Here is a 25,176-nt window from a genome sequence, read left to right as displayed (position 1 = left end):
ACAAAAAAATGGACGAGTTGAAAGAAAGCATCGTCACATTCTCAATGTTGCACGAGCATGCCTATTTCAAGTACAACTGCCATCTACCTCTGAAGTGAAAGTATTCTCTTTGCGTCTCACCTTATCAACTACACTCCATCTCAGTTCCTACAAGGAAAATCACCGTATGAGTTAGTTTTCAGAAATAAACCAGATTATGCTCAGCTCAGGTTTTTTGGGTGTCTTTGCTATGCTCACCGGAAATCTCGAGACAGATAAATTTGGAGATAAAAGTTGACGATGTTTATTCATGGGATATCCATATGGGAAGAAGACATGGCTGTTATATGATCTTGAATCTCGTGAGTTCTTCTCCAGCCGTGATGTGGCGTTTCCTAAAACAAAATTCCCATGTGTTGATTCATAAGACTATGTTACTCCACCATACAATCATTATGATTATACTTGTAAGTTGAAGGGTTAAAACATTAAAACAATAGTTGAAGGTTTATTTTAGGATTCAAAAATAGTAGAAGAGTTTAATCACTAAAACACATTTTTAAACAAATTGAAAGGAAAAAGATAAATAAGTTGATATTTCTCTAATTATCAAATATTTTTTTGTTAACTAAAAATACTTTAGCTTAGAAAGTATGACTGTAAACTGACAGTGGGACGATGGTAGCCTTAGTGAAGAAAAAATGTAGATGCAAAGCCAATTAAAGAGAATTCGTTTATCGGATTATGCGGATTCCAAACAAGAAATGTTTGATTAGCAATTGTTACAAGATTATACGAAAAGAAGATCGGATTGACGGGACCCAGTTAAGAAAAATATTTAAGATAATGAGTTAGACCATTTTATAGGGATATCTAACAAAGCCAAAAATAAAAACCGTCATTAAGTATTTGGCTTGATGAAAAATCTTGAAAATCCTATTAAATATGCCTTGACATGTTCAATGGTCTAACTCATTCTCTAGAAAAAAATATATTTTACTAGTTCTCGTAGAACCAATCTTCTTTTCATATAATTTCGAAATTGTTGTGAATTGAACGTCTTTACATGGAATTCTTATTATGTGATAACCATTTTTTTAACTGGGGTTATAATCTATTTATTTATGTATTTATGCTACCATCGTTCCACTGTAAGTTTACAATCATACTTTTTAAGCCAAAATATTCTTAGTTAACAAAAAATATTTGATAATTAGAGAAAGATCATCTTATTTATATTTTTTCTTTTAATTTGTTTAAAAATGTGTTTTAGTGATTAAACTTTAACTGTTTTTGAATCATAAAACAAACTTTCAATTAATGTTTTAATATTTTAACCTCTCAACTTACAAGTTGTTAACGTATGTAACCAACCTTCTGTTACAAAATTGTAGACGAAAAATGACGTACATTAACAGTCTGTAAATTGAGAAATTAAAATATTAAAAAAATAGTTGAAATTTTATTTTACGATTTAAAAATAGTTGTGAGTTTTAATCACTAAAAACTAAAAACATTAACAGTCTTTTTGTGTTAGTGCTGAACTGCTGATAATTCAATTTTTTTATAAAGACATCTTTCGGTTTGGGAGATGAAAACAAAAAAAAGTATTAAACGGTGAAATGAGTTTATATGATATAAGAAACACAATGAGTTTGCAAACTTTAGTTCTGTATCTCACAGAATCAGATAAGACACCCGAACAATGTCTTTCTTTTTCCTATACACACACATTACAGAAAAAAAAAAAAAAAATTTGTGGAAAAAGAAACTAAATGTTGCATCGGTCATACCCCGAGAACCAAGAAGGTTCGGCGAGCTTTGCCAACTCTGCGTCTTTCTCATAGAATGGCTCGAATTCTTCTCTCCATTGCTCATCACTTTCACTAGTTGATGGTTCCGCTGGTTCATCATATTTAGCGACATCATCACCATTAAAAGAAGCTTGCAAAGATTCTATGAGATTGTGTGACTCTGCAATGTGTTGTCCTTGTTGGTTAAGAGTGCTGATTCCGACTTCTTGTTTCTTCTTCTTCAGTTTATCAATCTGTTTATGTGCTTCTGATGCTTCATACTCTGCATCCCTTGCTCGTTTCTGCGGATACACAGGCCAGGGACATTAGGCTATAGTCATATGATATTAAAATGTTTTGAAACGTACCTGTGCAATTTTCAATCCTTCTTCAGCTTCCTTAAGTCGAACAAGTAACTCTCCTGCTGCTTCAACAGCTTCAGCTGTATCTCTTAGCTGTGACTGGAGACTCTTGTTCTCATCTCTGAAGTATTGTGCCTCTTTCTCTCTTTGCACTTTCAAAGCTGAGATTTCTGCAGCAAGTGCGTTTATGAATCTGGACTCTGCTCCCTTGACTCCTGCTCTCGCTGCCGCCTTTTTGACATCGTCTATTCCTTCTCGGATCCTCCTGTGCCTTGCAAGCAACTGTATATGTTTCTCTTCCAGGTCTGCGTATTGCTCAATCATCCGTGCATGTCCTTGCATCGCCATCTGCATTGCTTCCGTCAACTCTTCTGCACATCTTTTCTCGGTATCCAGCTCCCGTTTCTGCTTTTCCATCAGCTTCCTATTGGTATCAAGCTCAGTTCTTAACTCCTCAGCTAGAGAGATCCAGTTGCTCTCTGCTTCAGTCCAACGAACCCTTTCCTGTTCTAATTTCTCCTCAGGACTCTCGTCAACTGACTCAGGAATGGCATTAAGTTGTGGAGCTTGATTAGGGTCACAAGTGTGTGTCAGCTTAAGCAGAGAACCTCTTTTCCGAGATGATGTGAGAGAAGTGTCAGTGTAACACTGTATCTGCGCCTTTAAATCATGAATCTCTTCCATTAATACTCCTCTTTCTCCCATTTCACCATAGAAGTTCTTGAAACTTTCGAGCTCTTCTTGCGCTCTTTTCAACTCGATCCTCGTCTCCAATACTTCGGGGTGGTTCTCATACATGTCCTTCAGAAGCTGCAGCATTATACATGTGAGGAAACATCTCTTCAATAATTTTTCTATTGAAGATGGAAACCCCCGAAAACATTACCTTATGCTCATGCATGAGAGATGCAAATTCTTCATCGAGGAAATCATCTTTCGATAACACGCCGTCCATGAGGCTTTCAAGACGAACAATCTTGTCCTCTCTTGTTTGTCCTATGATGGCATTGCACTCCCTCTCATGTTTGTACTGTTGCACCTGTTCAATTTTCCAGAGACCATTAGAAAGGTTCCCTTGATAGGTAGAAGGTAGAGAAGCTAACAAAACCAGAACATGAAATAGGAACATACCAGCCGATTAAGCTGTGATATTTCAGAGGCTTGCTTAGTGCAGAACTCTTCCAGAGCCATTTCTCTTCTAATAGACCCTGTTAGAAGTTTTTGTACTGCCTGTAAGGTGCACAAAACTCCCATTATATAGTTACACTTCATACAAAATGCAGAACTAAAAAAATACTATTGTAAATTAAATCCTTACCTTAGGAACTTGGAAAATAGACTTTTCTGAAACTTCGGAGCTGTCAACAGTTACTAACTGAAGATTTGAAATGTCACTTGTTTCTTGAGCATCACATTCTGCTATGCATTTGCATTTACTGCACAGTACGTCTTTTGGATTCTCTTCCGCTAGTATGACAGCTTCGGGGTAAGTTTGCACACCTACATCAGCCTTACTTAATACTGTTGAAGGTTTAGATTCTAGAGCTTTGTAAGAAAACCCGAATGTTGATCGTCTCTGAGCAGTACTCTGGCGATAAGAGTCAAGAATTTGCATGCCTCTGTGGAGGCTAGCCGCCAATTGGTTGGTTGGCACAGGAAAAGCTCCACTTTTCTCTGTAGACAAAGCACTCGGTAGGTTTAACATAGCCGAAGAAGGTTCCACAGTCTCTGTAGTTACTTGGTTTGCTCTCTCAATCTCCTTTTGTGATGCAGTGGACATTGATGATGTCCTCGAGATTTTCCTGCTATTTCTAACCTTTGGAGAGACGCTCTCAGTGGGAGTTATTAGTAGAGGAGAACCATTTACTGGATCTATGCTGAGGCAAGGTGACCCAGGATTTACTGAGGAGTGATCTGTATCATCTAAAGCATCAGCTACTGATGCAATCGAAGAAACAAGAGCTCCTGGAACCAAGTCTTGGCATGATGGAACATTCTCCGCTTTGCTAGGTGAATTTTCATGGTTTATCTCACTAATACAAGAACCAGGGGAATTGGTAATCAAAGGAGACTGTACTCTTGAACCATGATCCAGAGTTTGCACGATTGTTGTGATGCCAGTTTCTGCCACAGTTGACTCGTACTTCTCAGTTTGGCAACTTGCATCCTCCATGTTAACATCTCCATCCTCGGGAAATTGATTGCCTGTAGATTGGCCATCAGATGATTTAAGGTGGGAGTTGTTGAAATCTTCATCCTTCAGGGCCACAATTTGTAAGGATGAATCGATTTTCTCTGCTCTGCTCATCTCCTGAGTGTTCTCCTCGGCAGCTGCAGATGACTGCAAGCCTATCTGGGCACAAAGTCTTTCAACAGCCTCCTCGTCTATTTCCATTTCAGTATCCCCATCATCATCTCCCTGTGCTAATGACTTTGGATGACTCAGGCCAAAGCTTCTTAACAAACTCATACTTCTACGTGCATTCCAGGAAGTGGTATAAGCTGCATTTGGGTTGGTTGGGTTGTTTCCATTGTTCTTCACCCTTTGCAGTTCCTCCTGCATGGTTTACATTAGAAGTTAATTTACATTGTGTATATATTTTATGAGGTGATCAGAAGAATGCATACCCTAAGCTGGCGAATCACTTCCCGCAAGAAGTTTACATCATCCTGCATTACTTCATTGACAACTGCCTTGTTCTGTATCGCCTTTGCACGCTGAGCAAATCTCAAAGTACTGAAAGTTTCACTTCTACAACTGCAATGTATAATGCAAGTTAATTTAAAGTGAACGAGAATATAACTTCTGAAAGTGAGATTTAGGTTTTTAATTTACCTTTGAGAGGGAGAAACTGCACAAACCATAGCTAATTTTGCATTTCCACCAAGAGACTCTTGCAGTAGAAAAGTCAGCCTGGAATCTCTGTAGGGTATATGCCTTTGCTTCCCTGTTTGTGAAATTTCTGCGAGAATGTTGATCAAATTCCTGCAAGTAAAAGCTCATATCGTTAACATTTAACTACGATCTCAGTTTCAGCATAACTTAGAAGTCAGTAGACAATCAACCAGATACGACCACCATTTTTCCTTACTTTTAGTCCTTGTTATCAAAAGAATATTCAAATATGCTACACCATCAATATAATCCTAAAAAATGCAATATTAAATGGAACAGAACAATCAATACGACCACCATTTCCAATTTGTGTTCCTTAGTTTTAGTCCTTTTTTTTCAAAACGCAATGCAATATTACATGGAACAGAACAATTAATACGCAGCCAGGTCAACAACAATATTCTGATCTTACCCAAGTTGAGAAAGTGATCGATTGATATTCCCAGCTTCCTTCAAACGTTCTCCTGCTGCACCAGTTGATTTTTGTCTTTCGGAACCAGCCAGGTCAACAAGATTTATTCTACTTGTTTTGAAGCTGCTTAGACCATCTGCGACATTCTGTTACATTAAAATTCTGTAAGATATCAATTCTCATAGTATTATAACAACCAATAAACAAAATAACTGCTAGACTAGTAAACATCTCTGCCCCATTGCCGTTTCTTAAAAACCTTAAGCCGCCAATACAAATAAAGGAGAACAGCCCACCTTGCAGTGGGATTCAACAACACAAGTAAACACACAGTGCGACCTTGAACTCTCTGCGTTTACACTTGTTGCACCAGTCCGTCTATTTGCCAAGCCCTGCACCAGATTCAAACGCAAACATTACTATGGGAATACTCATTACGGAGCAACAAAATAGCTCAGACGTATATATGCAGGACTTTGACAGGCTTTGGAGATGTAAAGATATTTTGTAGTCATGTTCTTTTTGGCATTATATTTACATAGCATTGTGACAAAGATGAAACGTCAAAGTTCAATAACCAGTCTTTCATGACAACGCACCTATCTCTTAAAAGTTAACAACGGCATCACACTTATAAAACTCCAAGTGTATGCCTACGAATCACTCTAGAAGCTGTGACAAACCTTAATTTCCAAAGAGGAACATGAAATGAGAGGATGTAACAAACCTTAATCAGAAGCTGTGACAAATCCTTCAAGTTTTTGACGTATCCCTCAGTCAGATATTCAACATAAACACCGGACTTGACATCTTCTCTAATCTGGTACGATTAAGTTAAAAACAATGAACACAAGTTTTTTTCCCCTAAAAATGTAAATTAACAATGAACACAAGTTTTTTCCCCCTAAAATGTAAATGAACTTAAAGTGCAAGTTCGTTTTACCATGAGATTCTTTTGGCTCGGATCCAAAAGATCTGTTATTTGCTCGTTGTATATCTGCAACGAAAAATGGAAAAAGAGAAACATCAGAATCATGCTTAGAGATCTGTTATTTGCTCGTTGTAGCATCTACTCATTGAACCTCGAGAAAAGAACAGCGGCACTGGTAACTGAGCTGCCTATCAGCGTGCTTCACTTGCTCCTGCAAACAAAAAAAAAAAAAAACCAAATTCTTAACATGCTACCTCTTTCACAAAACGAAACGGAGTGAAAAGCAAACAACACCAAGCATCACCTCACTGATACGAGCGAAGAGCATCTCAAAGACACGTGGAGTCAAACCTCTTTGGTCACCACTCAAGTGCTCTTCCAACAATCCGTTAGCAGGACCCCACATGGTATACGTCTTCCCACTACCAGTCTGTTCAATTCACAAGTTAAAAAAAAAAATCACAATCATCAACTGCAGCAACCCAAGCCTAAAGAAACACACTGAAAAAAAAAATGAAAAGTCACCTGTCCATAAGCAAAAACAGAACTGTTAAATCCAGCAAGACAGTTTTCAACAAGAGGGGCTCCAACAAGCTGAAAGATCTCATCCTGTAAAAGATCACAAGAATGTTAATAACTTATCAATACCTCATCAACCAATGAAAACAAGAGGCTTACCTGTGTTGACTCAGGGTCAGCAATGGAGTCGAAAGTGAACGTATGCTCACTTATCGTGAGGGCATCGCTGGAGATCTTCTTAACTATCATCTCCTCTTCCTCACCTTTGCTTGGAGGCTTCACTCTCACTATAACCTACAATCAACATTCCAGGTTTATTTCACGAAACGAAAACTTTCTAAAAATAGAAGTTTAAAACTACCTTCACGCCAGAATCGGAAACTCCACCAGCTACTCCGTTTTCCGACGCAGCTTCGGCGATGAGCTTCCGTTTGAGAGGATTAGCCGACGGGGGACGCGGAGGAAGCGGACACTTCGTTTTCGCCGGAGACGACTTGTAATCAGGCGGCAACGAGTTCAGATCTGGAGGCGGAGCATTCTCTTTGGCGGATCTGGTCTTCCTTTGGGACTTGGGTTTAGACGAGCTAGGGTTCGGCGATTGCGGCTCTCCGACGTCTCGCAAGACGGCGTTTCTTGGCATCATGAAGTGTTTCATTCTCCCGATTCGAATCCCTAAAGAAGAGAAGAAGGGAACAGTCTGTGTTCGGGCAAAGTAACGAGGAAGAAGGGAAGTAGAGAGAGAGAGAGAGAGCCGTTGATGGTGAAGAAATTTGAATTCTAGATTTGTTTCTCACATCATCACATGGGTGTATTTCATCTTAATCTCTGTGTTCGCGAGATGAAATCCAACGGTGGAGACAAACTTAGGGAGGGCCCATGCTTTATTTATTATTTTTCTCTTGACATATTTCGATCCCCACGTGACAGGTGTTTTGTTGGGCTTACAATGGAAAGCCCAATTATATGACAACAATAGCCCAACCAACATTCTGCATATACGTTTCCCATTAGGATACTTCAGTCCTCTTATACGTTATTGCTCTCAGCTTATTTAAAAGGAAACTAGATTTTGACCCGCGTTTTGAAAATTGACAAATATTTAGTAAATGTCATATTTTCATATATTTGTTTTTTTTATAAAAGACTTAGGGGCTGTTTGTTTCACCATTTGTCATTTTCCATTCAGATGATTCATTTATATGATCTATCTAGATTTTTGTACATGTTTGTTTGTTCATCCAGATATCTCTTCTAGATGGATCATCTAAATGAATCATATGTTTGTTTCTTTATTTTCATTTCCATTCAAATGAGTTTAGTAAACAAATCACCAAAATACCCTTGTGTTAGTTTAATCATATGGTTGATATTATTTTTAACTATATTACATTTAATTATTTAGTTTAATATATTTACATTAGAATTATTTCAAAAATTAACAAGTATTTTTTGCGGTTTGGGCGGGAAAACAAGATTTCTCGGTTTTAGTGGACAAACACATTTTTTGGTTTTGGTGTGAAAATACAAATTTTTGATTTTGGCGGGAAACACGTTTTTTCGGTAATGATATTTTTCAGTTTGGCGGGAAAACAAGATTTTTCGGTTTTGGTGGAAAACGCGTTTTTGCGGGAAAACGAGATTTTCGGTTTTGGCGGAAAAACGATTTTTTGCGGTTTTTGCGGGAAAACAAGACTTTTCGTTTTTGGCGGGAAAACACGTTTTTGCGGTTTTGACGGGAAAACAAGATTTTCGGTTTTGGTAGGAAAACACGTTTTTGTGGGAAAACGAGATTTTCGGTTTTGGCGGAAAAACACGTTTTTGCGGTTTTGACGGAAAAACGAGATTTTCCGTTTTTGGCGGGAAACGCGTTTTTGCTGTTTTTGCGGAAAAACGAGATTTTCGGTTTTGGCAGGAAAACACGTTTTTGCGGGAAAACGAGATTTTCGGTTTTGACGGGAAAACACGTTTTTGCGGTTTTGACGGAAAATGAGTATTTTCACTTTTTTGGCGGAAAAACGCGTGTTTGCTAATTTGGCGGGAAAACGAGATTTTTCGGTTTTGGCGAGAAAACGAGTTTTTCGGTTTTGGCGGAAAAACGAGATTTTGTGGTTTTGGCGGAAAAACACGGTTTTGCGGTTTTGGCGGGAAAACGAGATTTTCCGGTTTTGGCGGAAAAACGCATTTTTGTTGTTTTGGCGGGAAAATGAGATTTTTCGGTTTGGCGGGAAAACGCTTTTTTTGCTGTTTTGGCGGGAAAACGAGAATTTGCGATTTTCACTGGAAAATGAAATTTTTTCGATTTTAGCGGGAAACACGTTTTTTGTGGTTTTGGCGGCAAAATGCGTTTTTGCGGGAAAACAAAAATTTTTGGTTTTGGCGGGAAAACGCGTTTTTGCCGTTTTGGCGGGAAACAAGTTTTTGCGAGAAAACGAGATTTTCAGTTTTGGCGGGAAAACGGAATTTTTCGGTTTTGGCGGAAAAAAATGTTTTTGTGCTTTTGTCAATTTTTACGTGGGACAAAATGATATTATGTTTAGGTTTATAATTTGTAAATTACATTAGGGGCATAATAGACATTATACCATTTGAATAAACCATCTTCATTCAAATGATCCAAATTGGTTCATTTGAATGGACTTTAAAATTAAGCCTAGATTTCCAAAAGTCATCCGAATGATTCATCTGAATGAGTTGCACTTTTAGTGTCTAAACAAACAAAACTCTCATCTTCATTCAAATGACTCATTCAGATGGAGAAACAAACATGCTCTTAAGCTTTTTATCTTTCTTTATTGTGTTTCATTTTAAAAGAGTATAGGCCTGAGCACAATATCCTGACCCGAAGAACCAACCCGAAACCGACCCAAAAATCACGGTCCCGAATTCGATCAGACCCGGGGTAAATATCCGAATGAGTTCTAAATTGCTATATCCAAAGAACCGGTCCCGAACCGAGAACCGAATGAGTACCCGAAGATATCCGAAATGTGAATATATATCTAAAAATATATGTTATAATTATATTTACAATTATTTTAATATGTTAAATTAATATTATAAGTTAACTATAGTAGTTCGGTACTTTTGAGTATTTTTGGATAAAATAAGATAGTTTGGATAAAAGTTTACCCAAAAAATTGTATAAAATAGATATTTTTGGTTACTTTTGGTTACTTTTGAGTAATTTGGATACAAAAATTTAAACCGAATCGGATACTTTGGTTACTTTGTGTACAAATAACCGAACCCATTTTAGATACTTTGGTTATTTGGTTATTTTTCAGGTTCTTATGCATGAGAACCGAACCCACCCGGACCCGGAAAAACCCGACTCGAACCCGACCCAAAATTTTATAGTACCCGAAATGGGTTTAATTTCAAAACCCAAAAAATCTGATACTCGAAAGAACAGATCCGTACCCGAATAGGTACCCGAACGTCCAGGTCTAATGAGTATTTATGTTTAGAAATTTTTTAATGAATTAAGTTGGTATAACTCTAATAAATTAATTTTATTATGCGGTTAAGTTTTTAATAAAAAATTATATACTTTTAATAAAGATTTATACTTTTCAATGAAAAATTCAAATTTTTTATGAATGCTTAAATTATATTAAAAAAAAAGAAAAAACATAATAATTAAGTGATTAATTTTTGTTCACTACACAAAATATTAAGAATGGTTGAAAATAAATTATTTGAACTTGGAAAAAAAAATTAGAATTAGATCTAATTTTTTAATCGGCCCAAAAAGCCCAAGAGAGATGATGTGGTCAGTGGGCTGGATCCAAAAAATGACCCAATATGAATGTGTTATTAATATTAATTGATTGCCCTTAAAGAAATATGCAATGTTAATAAAGAAAAGGATATTTTTAGTAAAAAACTAATAGGATCATGCTTTAATAGTATAGATATGCCTGAGCACAATATCCTGACCCGAAGAACCAACCCGAAACCACCCCAAAAATCAGGGTCCCGAATGAGTTCTAAATTGCTATATCTGAAGAACCGGTCCCGAACCAGATCCGAACCGAGAACCGAATGAGTATCCGAAGATATCCGAAATGTGAATATATATCTAAAAATATATGTTATAATCATATTTATAGTTATTTTAATATGTTAAATTAATATTATAAGTTAACTATAGTAGTTCGGTACTTTTGAATATTTTTGGATAAAATAAGATAGTTTGGATAAAACTTTACCAAAAAAAACTGTATAGAATAGATATTTTTGGTTACTTTTGGTTACTTTTGAGTAATTTGGATACAAAAATTTGAACCGAATCGGATACTTTGGTTACTTTGAGTACAAATAACCGAACCCATTTTAGATACTTCGGTTATTTGGTTATTTTTCAGGTTCTTATGCATGAGAACCGAACCCACCCGGACCCGGAAAGACCCGACTCGAACCCGACCCAAAATTTTATAGTACCCGAATGGGGTTTAATTTCAAAACCCGAAAATCTGATACCCGAAAGAACCGATCCGTACCCGAATAGGTACCCGAACGTCCAGGTCTAATGAGTATTTATGTTTAGCAAATTAAACTTTATTTTTAAATGAATTAAGTTGGTAGAACTCTAATAAATTAATTTTATTATGCGGCTAATTTTTTTAATAAGAATTTATACTTTTAATAAAGATTTATACTTTTCAATGAAAAATTCAAATTTTTTATGAATTCTTAAATCATATTAAAAAAAAAGAAAAAACATAATAATTAAGTAATTAATTTTTGTTCACTACACAAAATATTAAGAATAGTTGAAAATAAATTATTTGAACTTGGAGAAAAAAATAAGAATTATATCTAATTTCTTAATCGGCCCAAAAGACCCGAGAGAGATGATGTGGTCAGTGGGCTGAATCCAAAAAAATGATCCAATATAGATGTGTTATTAATATTACTTGATTGTCCTTAATGAAATATGCAATTTTAGTAAAGAAAAGAGTATTTTTAGTAAAAAAACCAATAGGATCATGCTTTAATAGTATAGATAGGCATGAGCACAATATCCTGACCCGAAGAACCAACCCGAAACCGACCCGAAAATCAGGCTCCCGAACCCGATCTGACCCGGGGTAAATATCCGAATGAGTTCTAAATTGCTATATCAGGAGAACCGGTCCCAAATCCGACCCAAACCGAGAACCGAATGAGTACCCAAAGATATCCGAAATGTGAATATATATCTAAAAATATATGTTATAATTATATTTATAATTATTTTAATATGTTAAATTAATATTATAAGTTAACTATAGTAGTTCGGTACTTTTGAGTATTTTTGGATAAAATATGATAGTTTGGATAAAAATTTACCAAAAAAAACTGTAAAGAATAGATATTTTTGGTTACTGTTGGTTACTTTTGAGTAATTTAGATACAAAAATTTGAACCGAATCGGATACTTTGGTTACTTTGAGTACAAATAACCGAACCCGTTTTAGATACTTTAGTTATTTGGTTATTTTTCAGGTTCTTATGCATGAGAAACGAACCCTCCTGGACCCGAAAAGATCCGACTCGAACCCGACCCGAAATTTTATAATACCCGAATGGGGTTTAATTTCAAAACTCAAAAAATCCGATACCCGAAAGAACCGATCCGTACCCGAATAGGTACCCGAACGTCCAGATCTAATAAGTATTTATGTTTAGAAAATTAAACATTAATTTTTAATGAATTAAGTTGGTATAACTCTGATAAATTAATTTTATTATGTGGTTAATTTTTTAATAAAAATTATATACTTTTAATAAAGATTTATACTTTTCAATGAAAAATTCAAAATTTTTATGAATGATTAAATTACATTAAAAAAAGAAAAAACATAATAATTAAGTGATTAATTTTTGTTCACTACACAAAATATTAAGAATGGTTGAAATAAAATTATTTGAACTTGGAAAAAAATAAGAATTAGATCTGATTTCTTAATCGGTCCAAAAGGCCCAAGAGAGATGATGTGGTTAGTGGGCTGGATCCAAAAAATGATCTAATATAGATGTGTTATTAATATTACTTGATTGCCCTTAATGAAATATGCAATGTTAGTAAATAAAATAGTATTTTTAGTAAAAAAACAAATAGGATCCTGCTTTAATAGTATAAATTGCTTACATGTAACAACTCAATATTAGAGAAAGAAATAACATATTATGGCTTCAAAGTTGATTTGCTTATCCTAATCGAAGATCAAGTTTCCTGGCTAACCTAATTAGAGACATTTAGGAAAATCCTCAAAGCTTCAGAAAAATTGTAACGATTCTACCGTTTACAACTAATGGATTTTCCACGCTCATTCACTTGGCATGTGAACCTCATTCTGTGCAAGGGGTGATGTGTAAATTTTCTGAATACTCAATGGTCTTGTTTATTGATCAAGCAAGCACCACGTGACTATAACTGGAAATTTAAGTCTTTGCTATCAGGGCGGATGCGGGTCGGCCGATTCAAAAAATTCACCATGCGGATGTGGATAGAGTCGATTTTAAGTGGAAGGTGTGGTCAGTCAAGTTTGAATCGCGGGTATTCGTCATCCAAAAAAAAATTGTAAAACCAAAGATATTTCGTAACAATATAAAATATTTTAAATATATAGTTTTACTTATAAATATAAAAATTATACTATTTTTATAAGAAGACTAATATATAGTTAAAATAATTATTTTATTAAATTTTATATTATTCGCAGGTTCCGCGGGTTATCCACAAATCTGAATGGAGCAGGTAAGGATATACGATTTTTTCTTCACAGATCATGCGGGTCAAAATTTTGAGTCAAAAGGTGAATCGACCGACATGTTAGCAGTCTGGCGGGGTGGGTTAACCCACAAACCCAATCTACATGTGATTTTTCTCTTGATTTAGCTTCAATTACACGATATCGCAAATCACTTTCCGATGAATCTTCCTTTTTTCCACTACTGTAATTACATCTTGCTTAAATCTGGAATGTTCAGTATATGTAACCGAAAAGGTAAATGCACTATTGTAATATACGTACCCAAATTAATTTTTTAAGTTTTTCATACAAAACAAACAAGTATATTACAAAAATCTTCTTTCACGCTAGTAATGTGGGAATAAAACAGAGGCCACCTTATTATTGTAACATAGCAAAGTTTCGCATCCCATCTCTTGAAAGCTAACAATGGTATCACACATATAGGGCACCAGCGTTACTGCACTCTAGTCTTATTTTTATATACCAAAAGCCTATTTTATAAAGTTGGTCTAAAATTGTCATGAATTTGTAGGATGAAAATGTAAGCTCTTTGCACCTGCCTGTTTGGGCCACATGCATTTTATAGCATACACAATCTTAACACATACAAAAAAAACCTCTCTCTCTCTCTTATCCTCTCTGCAGAAAACCTCCGCCATAGTCTCGTTCTTCTCCGGTAGCGGCTCCGAGCTGCTGCCGGTGGCTCCTCTTCCTTAATCTCTCTTTTTCTCTTTGCCTCTTAAGCTCCTCAGCCCCTTTTTCGACATGTCAAGACTCTAGAGAGCCGTTCCGTCAACAGAGCTTCGGTCACGGGACGCCGACGACGATTCTGTTTGGTGGACGTGCTTGTTCCGGAGTGGCGACGAGGCTAAGGTGGTTAGGATGTGGCGAGGTCGGCTTTTTCGGTGGCTGGATCTGGGTCGACATTTTCCTTTTGTTCGATCTGGTTTCGCCGGAGTTCGTGGCGCGTGGTGCTCCGATTAGGCTATCCTGTCCTGGATCTTCTCGGATCTGTGTCGGTGTGGGGTGGTGGTGTCGGCTCTTGTTCCTCCGCCTTGGTGTCTCGGTGTAGGAGGAGCCTTCTACTCCATCTAGTCTGGACTTCGATGGTGTTCTCTCCTCAAGGCGTGCGTGGGTTGGCTTCTTCTGGCGGTGTCATTTGAAGCTCTCCGGCGGCGCGTGTGGACCCCCGACGAGGTGACGCGTGGAGTTGTCTACGCTTTGGCGTTGTCTCTCCGGATCTCTGCTTCGGTCTTGCCTAGTCTCATCATGGCTCTGTTCCGTGGTTCTTCTACCTCCAGAAGTGCACATTTTGGTGGAGATGTAAGACCCGAACCTTGATCCTAAGACCCAACTGATCCGCGGCCTTAACCTGATGATCTAAGTGCAATTGGCCGGTTTATGTCCAAACATTTCTAAGTCATTTTCAAGTGATCTGAGGTTCATATGCAATTCATAAGCAATGCGGAAGCTAAGATAAAACATTCATTTTATTAATATAAACCATGTGATCCATACAATGTAGTAATATCAATCAGTTTGCACAATAGGCTATCATAAGTTCCATACTATCTAAACACACATCACACATCCATCCTTGGCTTGAGTCTTCACAGCTCCTTGGCTTTCCCACGATCCTGACCAGATCCTGCAATCATATAAATCCCATCAAATACACAATCAAACCGATATCCTAGCAACAAGTCTAGCAATACATGGTTAAGTCCCTTAGAACTAGTTTCTGTCCCAAACCTTGACCCACTCGGATAGGTCTCTAAAAATTATGCAAACACCATGATAAATCATGATAATTCACAACCAAGAGAATGGTCAAGTCAGAATCCACAGAACAGGTCCGGATCATACCGATCTCACCCTAGACCCGCCTCCATGGCCATAACTTACCACCTCTAAATCAGTGATATAAAATTATCCTTTCATCATGATAATTCATGAAAAATCCCAATTAAGAGATATATGAAGTCAGAATCCCCAAACCTCAACCGGAAGTAGGAGATCTAACCTTACATGCCCAACCAAGGCCATGGAGAGAGTACACTGTCCTATCCATGCCTTGAGGGTCCGACCATGAGTTTAAACCCACGGACAACATTAGTATATATAATAAAAGAGATAGGATGAGAGAAAAGGGAGAATAGATGCAACCAACATCACTTGGTCCATGCGGACCATCCATCCGGACACACGGATCATGGCGATGGTAAGTGGTTAGCATCACTAACCTTAGGAGTGGCCGACGATGGGTTCTGATCCTTCCCACTAGCCTTCTTGGTTCCTCTTGTATCCATCTTCACACGGTTCCTTCCCACAACTCTTCCTTGGTCGCCGGTTAATGACAATCACCACCGCACACTCACACGGCCAAACAAGCAACCGTCGGTCTCTTTTTCTCTTCTGGATTCTCTGGCAATTTTGGCAGAGTTTCCCCTCTTTGTCTGATGACAAATATCGATGCCCAAGGTCCCTATTTATAGAGAAAGGCTTTGACAACCGTTTTTGGACGAATGGGCGCGGGTGAATGGCCGAATGGGCACATGTGGGTATCACCGCATCTCTTCGGCCCAACCGTCCCTCAACTGCCTCTCAACTGCTCCCATACATCGATCTTCATCCTCTGGCACATTGCCAAGTGCCTGACTTCATCACCAAACCCACCTGGTCCCATCCGGACCGCACCACCATCTCACCGGACCATAACCGCCCATGGTCCGGTCACACCATGTCAACTCATAACACTCCTCCAAGCTGAGATGAGCTAACCACCAGTGTCACCAGCTGAGTGAGCTAACACTCCAGCTACTGGAGCTGACCAGAACTCTTGTGAGCTACTGTGAGCTCCCTCACACTTCATCCTAGCTGCCCGAGCTTGTTTCACACTTCGGCCAGCTGTCTAAACCCTTGTCCAGCTTCCTTAAGCTTGAACCTTCCTTGCCTTGGTTAAGTTCCAGCATTCTGATACCCTTAACCCACTCCCCGGACCATGATACGCCTTGTCTTAGGTCATTAGACCTGATTTGGTGCATCCCCTCGCACCATGGTCCATCCGGCCGATCCTATCTAGGATCGGGGACATGACAAGTCTCCCCCACTTGATAGGGATTCGTCCTCGAATCCAGACCAAGTGCATCTTCACTAACATACTGATCATACCACTAAGGATACTCAGCCTTCATTCTTGCCTCGGTCTCCCAAGTGATAATGTCCTTGCCATTACTCTCCCACACTACCTTGATCATAGGTACTGTCTTCTTCCTTGTTGTCTTCTCTGCCCTATCTATGATTCGAACCGGCCTTGTCTCTAAAGTTAGGTTCTTACCAAGATCTTTGGGAATCTCAGGCAACACCACATCCTGCTCGGATAGACACTTCCTTAGTTGGGACACATGGAACACATTGTGATATGCATCCATTGCTGATGGCAAATCCAACTTGTATGCCACTGCGCCCACTCTCTCTGTGATCCTGAATGGACCCAAGTACCTAGGATCCAGTTTCCTTCTTCCAGAATCCCTGGTCCTGCCTCTGAAGGTAATCATCTTGAGATACACTAGGTCACCAACCTCAAACTCAAGATGCTTCCTCCTCTTGTCCGCATAGCTCTTTTGTCTATCCTGAGCCTCCTTCATCTTCTCTTTGACAAACTTGATCTTCTCTGTGGTCTCCTCCACAATCTCAGGACCAATCATGCTGCGCTCCCCCACTTGGGTCCAGCATAATGGTGTCCTGCATGGCCGCCCATACAAGGCCTCATATGGTGACATACCAATGCTTGTATGGAAGCTATTGTTGTAAGCAAACTCCACCAAAGGCAAGTGCTTCTCCCAGGTCTCTCCCCAGTCCAAAACACAGGCCCTTAGCATGTCCTCCAACGTCTGGATTGTCCTCTCTGACTGACCATCAGTCTGAGGATGATAAGCTGTACTCATGTGCACTCTTGTGCCTAAGGCCTTTTGGAAAGCTTGCCAAAAGTAGGATGTGAACCTCGGATCTCTATCCGACACAATGCTTGCAGGTACACCATGAAATCTCACTATCTCATTGATGTAAATATGCACAATCTCATCCACACCATCCCCCTTCTTGATTGCCAGGAAGTGAGCCGACTTGGTTAGCCTATCGACCACCACCCAAACAGCATCCTTCTTGTTTCTGGTCGTAGGGAAACCAGTCACAAAATCCATGGTAATGTGATCCCACTTCCATTCCGGAATGGGTAAACTTTGGAGTAGTCCACTGGGCACTTGGTGCTCCGCCTTGACCAATTGGCAAATGGGACACTTTGCCACCCACTCGGCCACATCAGTCTTCATGCGCACCCAATGGTAATACCTCTTCAAATCTCTGTACATCTTGTTCAGTCCAGGATGTACTGAGAACTTAGATCTATGAGCTTGCCTCATAATCTCTTCTTTGAGTTCCTTATTGTTAGGAACACTTATCCTTCCATTAACCAAGATGGTACCATTGCTTGTGGTTTGGTACTCAGTCTTGTCATTGAGAGCAACCTTTTGAAGGTTCTCATCCAGCTTCTGAGCTATACAAATCCTGGTAAGGAGATCGGCCTGATCCACTGCCTCCAACCCCAATGGCTCATCAGCACTAGCCAGTGTGTTGAGGTTAAGTGACCGGACCATCCCTTCCAATATATCAGCCTCTTTTTCAGCTGAAACCTCAGCCCTTCTCCGGCTCAAAGCATCAGCCACCAAGTTGGCCTTCCCTGGATAGTAAGTTATGTCCAGATCATAATCTGCCACAAACTCCATCCACCTCCTTTGCCTTAAGTTCAACTCAGGCTGAGTGAAGATATACTTCAGACTCTTGTGGTCTGTAAGTATCTGAACCTTAGCACCATAAAGGTATGATCTCCAAATCTTCAGGGCAAACACCACAGCTGCCATCTCCAGATCATGAGTGGGGTAATTACCCTCATGCTTCCTCAATTGCCTTGAGGCGTATGCAATGACCTTCCCATGTTGGGTCAGTACACATCCTAGTCCAGTGATGGAGGCGTCTGTGTACACCACATATGGTTGGTCCTCCTCAGGCAGGACAAGGACTGGTGCACTAGTAAGCATGTCCTTAAGCGCAGAGAAACTTTTCTCACACTCCTCAGACCATACAAACTTAACATCCTTTCCTGTCAACTGAGTCATAGGCTGTGCCAAGCTAGCAAAGCCCTTCACAAACTTCCTGTAGTAGCCGGCCAGCCCTAAGAAGCTCCTGACTTCAGTGGCGTTCTTAGGCTGAGGCCATGCCTTTATGGCCACTACCTTCTCCGGGTCAACTGACACACCTTCACTTGACACAATGTGTCCAAGGAAGCCAATGCTCTTCTGCCAGAAGCTACACTTGCTTAACTTAGCAAAGAGCTGCTGCTCTCTCAACCTTCCCAGCACAGCCCGGAGATGCCTCTCATGATCCTCCTTGCTCTTGGAGTATACAAGTATGTCATCTATAAAGATGATTACAAATTCATCCAAGAAATCTCGGAAGGTACCATTCATCATCTTCATGAATGCTGCTGGTGCATTGGTCAGACCAAATGGCATAACCACAAACTCATAGTGGCCATACCTGGTTCTGAATGCAGTCTTCTTTATATCACTTGGTTCAATTGGGATCTGATGATACCCTGAAGCCAAGTCAATCTTGGAGAACCACTTTGCTCCCTTAAGCTGATCCAACCGCTCATCTATCCGAGGCAATGGGTACTTGTTCTTGACAGTAACCCTATTCAGCCCTCGATAGTCAATACACAGCCTAAAGCTACCATCCTTCTTCTTCACAAAGAGGACTGGTGCTCCCCAAGGCGACACACTAGGGCGTATGAAACCCTTATCCAACAACTCCTCTAGTTGTTTCTTTAGCTCGGCCATCTCAGCAGGAGCCATGCGGTAGGGACTTTTTGACATTGGGGCCGTCCCTGGTTCCAGTTCTATTATGAATGGGTCCGACCTATCAGGGGGATGCCCTATGGGACCTAAACACATCCTCAAACTCACTGACCAGCGGAATCCCGTCCGGGTTACCACCCCCAACAACCTCCTTAGTGGTGATTGTGGCTATATAAGCCTCACAACCCCGCTCAAGCATCCTTTCCGCTTGGACTGCTGATACCACTAAGCATCCAGAGGTTGGACGAATACCTTGGAACCTGATCGGGGGTCCACACCCACTCTCAAACAGCACCCTCCTCCGGTGACAGTCTAAGGTGGCCCGATTCTTTCCAAGCCAGTCCATACCCAAGATCACCTCATGATTCTTGAGTTGGACCACAACAAGATCCACAGGCATTACCATGTCCTGGATCACCACTGGGATATCCTTCACTCGTCCTAATGAGGGCATCAATTGGCCTCCAGCCGCACTCACCAGGCCAGGATCATCCCCTGTCCCAATCTGGAACAATCCCTTTCCGACCAACCATGGACTCACAAAACTATGTGTAGCTCCAGTGTCGAAAAGTACATGTGTTTCCACACCACCAATACTTAGGGTCCCTACAGGAAACCCAATCTAAGCATCTAATCCATTCTAGGTTCCATACCATGCATTTCTAAAAATTTAAAAAGAATATGATCAGATCATTACCAGTGATCTCCATGAAAGGCTTGGCCTCATCAGTGTCCTTAGACAACTCATAGACCCTTGGTGCAGATGTCTGGCCACGGCTTGGTTCCGGCTTGCTCACCTCAGACTTCATCCTGCCTGATCCAGCCTGAAGCTTAGGACAGTCCTTTCGGAAGTGTCCGGCCTTCCCACACTGGAAACAAGTCCTAGAGTCACCACCAGCCGCTTGACCACGACTCTGATCTGGTCCAGGACAGTCCCGGACTGAGTGGTCCATCTTGCCACACCTTGTGCAAGCTCCCATAGCTCTCCAGCATTGCCATGCTTTCCACCAACTCAGAGACAGTACGGAAGGTACGGACTGAGCAGTAGGTCCGGAGTTCGACCCTAAGGCCTCTTATGAACCTGCGGACCTGAACCTTCTCATCCTCCAACTCCTTACCCACATACTTCCTGAGCCGGTTGAACTCCTCTTCATACTCCCTGACTGACCTACGCCCCTGGGTCAAATCCAAGAACTTGGCCTCCAAACGATCCCATGCTTCAGCTGGGAAGTACTTGTGGTTGAACTCAACCTCAAAGTCAGAGAACTTCTCAATAGAACCATTGGTGCGCTTGTCCACAGACAGCCACCAATTGTGTGCATCTCCCTCCAGGAAGTGCACTGCTATGTCTCTCTGGTACTCCTCAGGGCACCTTGTGGACTTGAAGTTCCGGGCCAGCCTGTCCCTCCATTCATCCGCCTCCATAGGGTCAGCACTTCCAGCAAAATGCTTTGTCCCTAGGCGAGATATGTGCTCTAGCACCTTCAGGTAATCCACCTTACCAGATCTTCTAGCTGGCGGATCAAGTTCAATCACCTCATCAACTGGTGCAACTTGTCCAGCAGCTCCTGGTACCACCACCTGAACTTGTGGAGCTTGCCCCACGGATGAATTCACCAATGGAGTGATCACTTGGGTCATAGCCAGCATCTGACTACCCATGAGCCTGATTGCATCAAGCACCTCTTTCATGGTAGGTTCCATCAGCTGGTTTCCTTGGTTAGCTCCACCATTGGCTGCACCAATGCCTCGGCCGCCCTGATCACCAGCATGTGAGGACTCTCCCTCAGCCTCCATGTCATCTTGTAGCTGCCTTGCAGCTTCCTCAGCTTGCTCTTGCAGCTGTCTAGCTAGTTCAGCTTGCTCCAGCTGCTGCCTAGTTTCCTCAGCCGCCTTTTGCTGCTGTTCCACTAGACCTCCATGAACCTCAGTCGGATTGATCCGAGCCAGAGGCAATCCAGTTGTACTGTCCATGCCAAGGCTTGGATTGGGCAGCACCACACTTGGATTGGTTCCATCCGCGCCACCTTGGCCAGATGCTCCAGCTCCATCCTTAGCCCTCTTGGACTTGCTCCGACTCTTACCACCCTTAGGAGCATCAAAAACAACACACAAGATCAATGTTAGTATCACTTAACCAATGATCCAACCAAAACAGTTCCTAAGACAAAAATAAATCAAGCCCTATACTGTGAGACTCCAGCCGGATGTGTGATGATCAAACCATAACCCCCAAGTCCTAGAATCAAGCATGCTCTGATACCAACTTGTAAGACCCGAACCTGGATCCTAAGACCTAACTGATCCGCGGCCTTAACCTGATGATCTAAGTGCAATTGGCCGGTTTATGTCCAAACATTTCTAATTCATTTTCAAGTGATCTGAGGTTCATATGCAATTCATAAGCAATGCGGAAGCTAAGATAAAACATTCATTTTATTAATATAAACCATGTGATCCATACAATGTAGTAATATCAATCAGTTTGCACAATAGGCTATCATAAGTTCCATACTATCTAAACACACATCACACATCCATCCTTGGCTTGAGTCTTCACAGCTCCTTGGCTTTCCCACGATCCTGACCAGATCCTGCAATCATATAAATCCCATCAAATACACAATCAAACCGATATCCTAGCAACAAGTCTAGCAATGCATGGTTAAGTCCCTTAGAACTAGTTTCTGTCCCAAACCTTGACCCACTCGGATAGGTCTCTAAAAATTATGCAAACACCATGATAAATCATGATAATTCACAACCAAGAGAATGGTCAAGTCAGAATCCACAGAACAGGTCCGGATCATACCGATCTCACCCTAGACCCGCCCCCATGGCCATAACTTACCACCTCTAAATCAGTGATATAAAATTATCCTTTCATCATGATAATTCATGAAAAATCCCAATTAAGAGATATATGAAGTCAGAATCCCCAAACCTCAACCGGAAGTAGAAGATCCAACCTTACATGCCCAACCAAGGCCATGGAGAGAGTAGTCCTATCCATGCCTTGAGGGTCCGACCATGAGTTTAAACCCACGGACAACATTAGTATATATAATAAAAGAGATAGGATGAGAGAAAGGGGAGAACGGATGCAACCAACATCACTTGGTCCATGCGGACCATCCATCCGGACACACGGATCATGGCGATGGTAAGTGGTTAGCATCACTAACCTTAGGAGTGGCCGACGATGGGTTCTGATCCTTCCCACTAGCCTTCTCGGTTCCTCTTGTATCCATCTTCACACGGTTCCTTCCCACAACTCTTCCTTGGTCGCCGGTTAATGACAATCACCACCGCACACTCACACGGCCAAACAAGCAACCGTCGGTCTCTTTTTCTCTTCTGGATTCTCTGGCAATTTTGGCAGAGTTTCCCCTCTTTGTCTGATGACAAATATCGATGCCCAAGGTCCCTATTTATAGAGAAAGGCTTTGACAACCGTTTTTGGGCGAATGGGCGCGGGTGAATGGCCGAATGGGCACATGTGGGTATCACCGCATCTCTTTGGCCCAACCGTCCCTCAACTGCCTCTCAACTGCTCCCATACATCGATCTTCATCCTCTGGCACATTGCCAAGTGCATGACTTCATCACCAAACCACCTGGTCCCATCCGGACCGCACCACCATCTCACCGGACCATAACCGCCCATGGTCCGGTCACACCATGTCAACTCATAACACTCCTCCAAGCTGAGATGAGCTGACCACCAGTGTCACCAGCTGAGTGAGCTAACACTCCAGCTACTGGAGCTGACCAGAACTCTTGTGAGCTACTGTGAGCTCCCTCACACTTCATCCTAGCTGCCTGAGCTTGTTTCACACTTCGGCCAGCTGTCTAAACCCTTGTCAAGCTTCCTTAAGCTTGAACCTTCCTTGCCTTGGTTAAGTTCCAGCATTCTGATACCCTTAACCCACTCCCCGGACCATGATACGCCTTGTCTTAGGTCATTAGACCTGATTTGGTGCATCCCCTCGCACCATGGTCCATCCGGCCGATCCTATCTAGGATCGGGGACATGACAGGAGAAGTCTTTGGGTTTTGTTCTCGATTGTTAGTAGTCTCGTTAGCCACCGTTTGGCTACATGTTAAAGCTTTAAGAACCTTCCTCTTGTTCTAAGAGATGGAGTGCGTGGGCGTTTGTTATGGTCCGAGAGTCTACGGAACGTAACTCATTGTCCGTGGCGGCGTGCTGGATTGGCGTCTATCCCGATACTGGAGTTTGGCTTTTCAAGCTTCGGTAGGATGTCCTCCTTCTTTTGCAGGTACCCTTCCACAAGACAGAGTGGTCACAGCTCAACCGGCTTTTGTTCTCGATGGATGAACTCGCCATGGCGATCAATCTGGCGGTTTCAGGTATGAAGCTTTCAGGTTATGTTTATCCATCTCCGCACTTAATTGGAAGTAGAGATTCCGAATGTGAGGAGATCGTCATGAACTAGCTACGTTGGTGATGGCATAAGATGAACCGGCAACTTCAGAAATGAGGTGAACGCCACCCTCGAATGCTTACCATCACTGGTCGAGAACGGGGATTGACAGTCTGATGTTGATGGATCTAACTAGCGGAATGCGCCGGTTTAGAGGTGGTTGAGCGAAGCTAGGGACGAAACGTTTAACATTAGACCATTTTGTTCAAATCACGTTTGTACTCGATGCTTTAATTCCCGGTTTTCGGGTAGATAAATAATATAAATATATTTAAAAAAAAAAAAAAAAAAAATCTTAACACATACATACACATGCTTCTAAGTAACTAATGTATATATATCTGACTGTTATGCAATAAGATATATATATATATATATATATATATATATGTATATATATGATACCATGTACACCTATCATATAATTGCATAATTTAGAGATATAATCAGTTTGAATAAGTTATTTTGGAAGACAAGAAAAATATAATATGTATTGTGTCGTGAACAAGAAATGAAACGGACAGCTTGCAGGGCTAATACAACCAATTGAAGCTAATTATTAAAGCTAAAGTTATAAACAGAAAAGCTACCTGTCTGTTACTATATATCACTGTTTAGTGTTCGTTTTTATTTTGTCTGTTTGTCATTATTGTTACGATTATTTTGTAATTATCGACCATATTTATATATACGTGGCTCAATTTGTATATCAAACTCATGTTGCAAATTAGATTGATAAGATTGTCAAAAAAGATGGAAGTACTGTTCATTCTGAATGCTTTTCAGTACCTCAATTATCGATAATTCATGTACTGAATACCATTCTAAAAGTGAATAGAAACACATGGAACGGGAATTCGGCCAAAAAAAATCATGAACTTTCCACAAATTACCATAATAAATACGAACATATTGGCTGGCCAAAAAAATACCGAACTATATTTGATTTTAAACTTTAATCAGTAAGTTATCGCTGACTCGCCAAATTAAACACACCGTTACAGAATGATTAAACGACGTTTGCAAAGATCGTTAAGTAAAACTACGTCGTTTTTATTATCAAAAATATGTTGTTCGCGTGGATCGAACCTGAGAGCTCATGGCCAAATGACGAAGTTTTTTGTCACTAGACTACTATCACTTTTAAGAATATTCATAACATGTTTTCTTTTATTAAGTAT

At 40.5% G+C, this 25,176-nt stretch overlaps 2 protein-coding genes across 2 annotated transcripts; both read right to left on the bottom strand.

Moving 5' to 3' along the window:
* Nucleotides 1-1,589: 1,589 nt before the first annotated feature.
* Nucleotides 1,590-7,662, bottom strand: LOC108835276 (kinesin-like protein KIN-12B). Its single transcript, XM_056986174.1, has 16 exons — nt 7,254-7,662; nt 7,052-7,186; nt 6,899-6,982; nt 6,678-6,803; nt 6,525-6,584; nt 6,386-6,439; nt 6,170-6,262; nt 5,739-5,834; nt 5,443-5,588; nt 4,971-5,120; nt 4,763-4,892; nt 3,453-4,691; nt 3,266-3,364; nt 3,021-3,173; nt 2,141-2,944; nt 1,590-2,074 (listed from the first exon to the last, which is right to left on the bottom strand). The coding sequence occupies exons 1-16, from the start codon at nt 7,545-7,547 to the stop codon at nt 1,751-1,753; spliced, it is 3,987 nt and encodes a 1,328-aa protein (XP_056842154.1). The 5' UTR covers nt 7,548-7,662; the 3' UTR covers nt 1,590-1,750.
* Nucleotides 7,663-20,212: 12,550 nt separating this feature from the next.
* Nucleotides 20,213-21,524, bottom strand: LOC130494843 (uncharacterized). Its single transcript, XM_056985654.1, has 2 exons — nt 21,209-21,524; nt 20,213-20,490 (listed from the first exon to the last, which is right to left on the bottom strand). The coding sequence occupies exons 1-2, from the start codon at nt 21,522-21,524 to the stop codon at nt 20,213-20,215; spliced, it is 594 nt and encodes a 197-aa protein (XP_056841634.1).
* Between the last annotated feature and the right edge of the window lie 3,652 nt (nt 21,525-25,176).

The sequence above is a fragment of the Raphanus sativus genome, chromosome 5 (assembly GCF_000801105.2).
Source record: "Raphanus sativus cultivar WK10039 chromosome 5, ASM80110v3, whole genome shotgun sequence".
NCBI lineage: Eukaryota > Viridiplantae > Streptophyta > Magnoliopsida > Brassicales > Brassicaceae > Raphanus > Raphanus sativus.
This window is presented reverse-complemented; position numbering and strand designations above follow the sequence as displayed.

Excerpts from the sequence above, each read along its gene's own strand:
- LOC108835276 (XM_056986174.1), bottom strand. The coding sequence starts at position 7,547 with ATGAAACACTTCATGATGCCAAGAAACGCCGTCTTGCGAGACGTCGGA. Across the intron at positions 6,263-6,385 it reads CGAGCCAAAAGAATCTCATG|ATTAGAGAAGATGTCAAGTC; the intron begins GTAAAACGAACT and ends TAATCGTACCAG. Across the intron at positions 2,075-2,140 it reads AAGGATTGAAAATTGCACAG|AAACGAGCAAGGGATGCAGA; the intron begins GTACGTTTCAAA and ends GTGTATCCGCAG.
- LOC130494843 (XM_056985654.1), bottom strand. The coding sequence starts at position 21,524 with ATGGACAGTACAACTGGATTGCCTCTGGCTCGGATCAATCCGACTGAG. Across the intron at positions 20,491-21,208 it reads TGATGCAATCAGGCTCATGG|TCCGGGACTGTCCTGGACCA; the intron begins GTAGTCAGATGC and ends TGGACCACTCAG.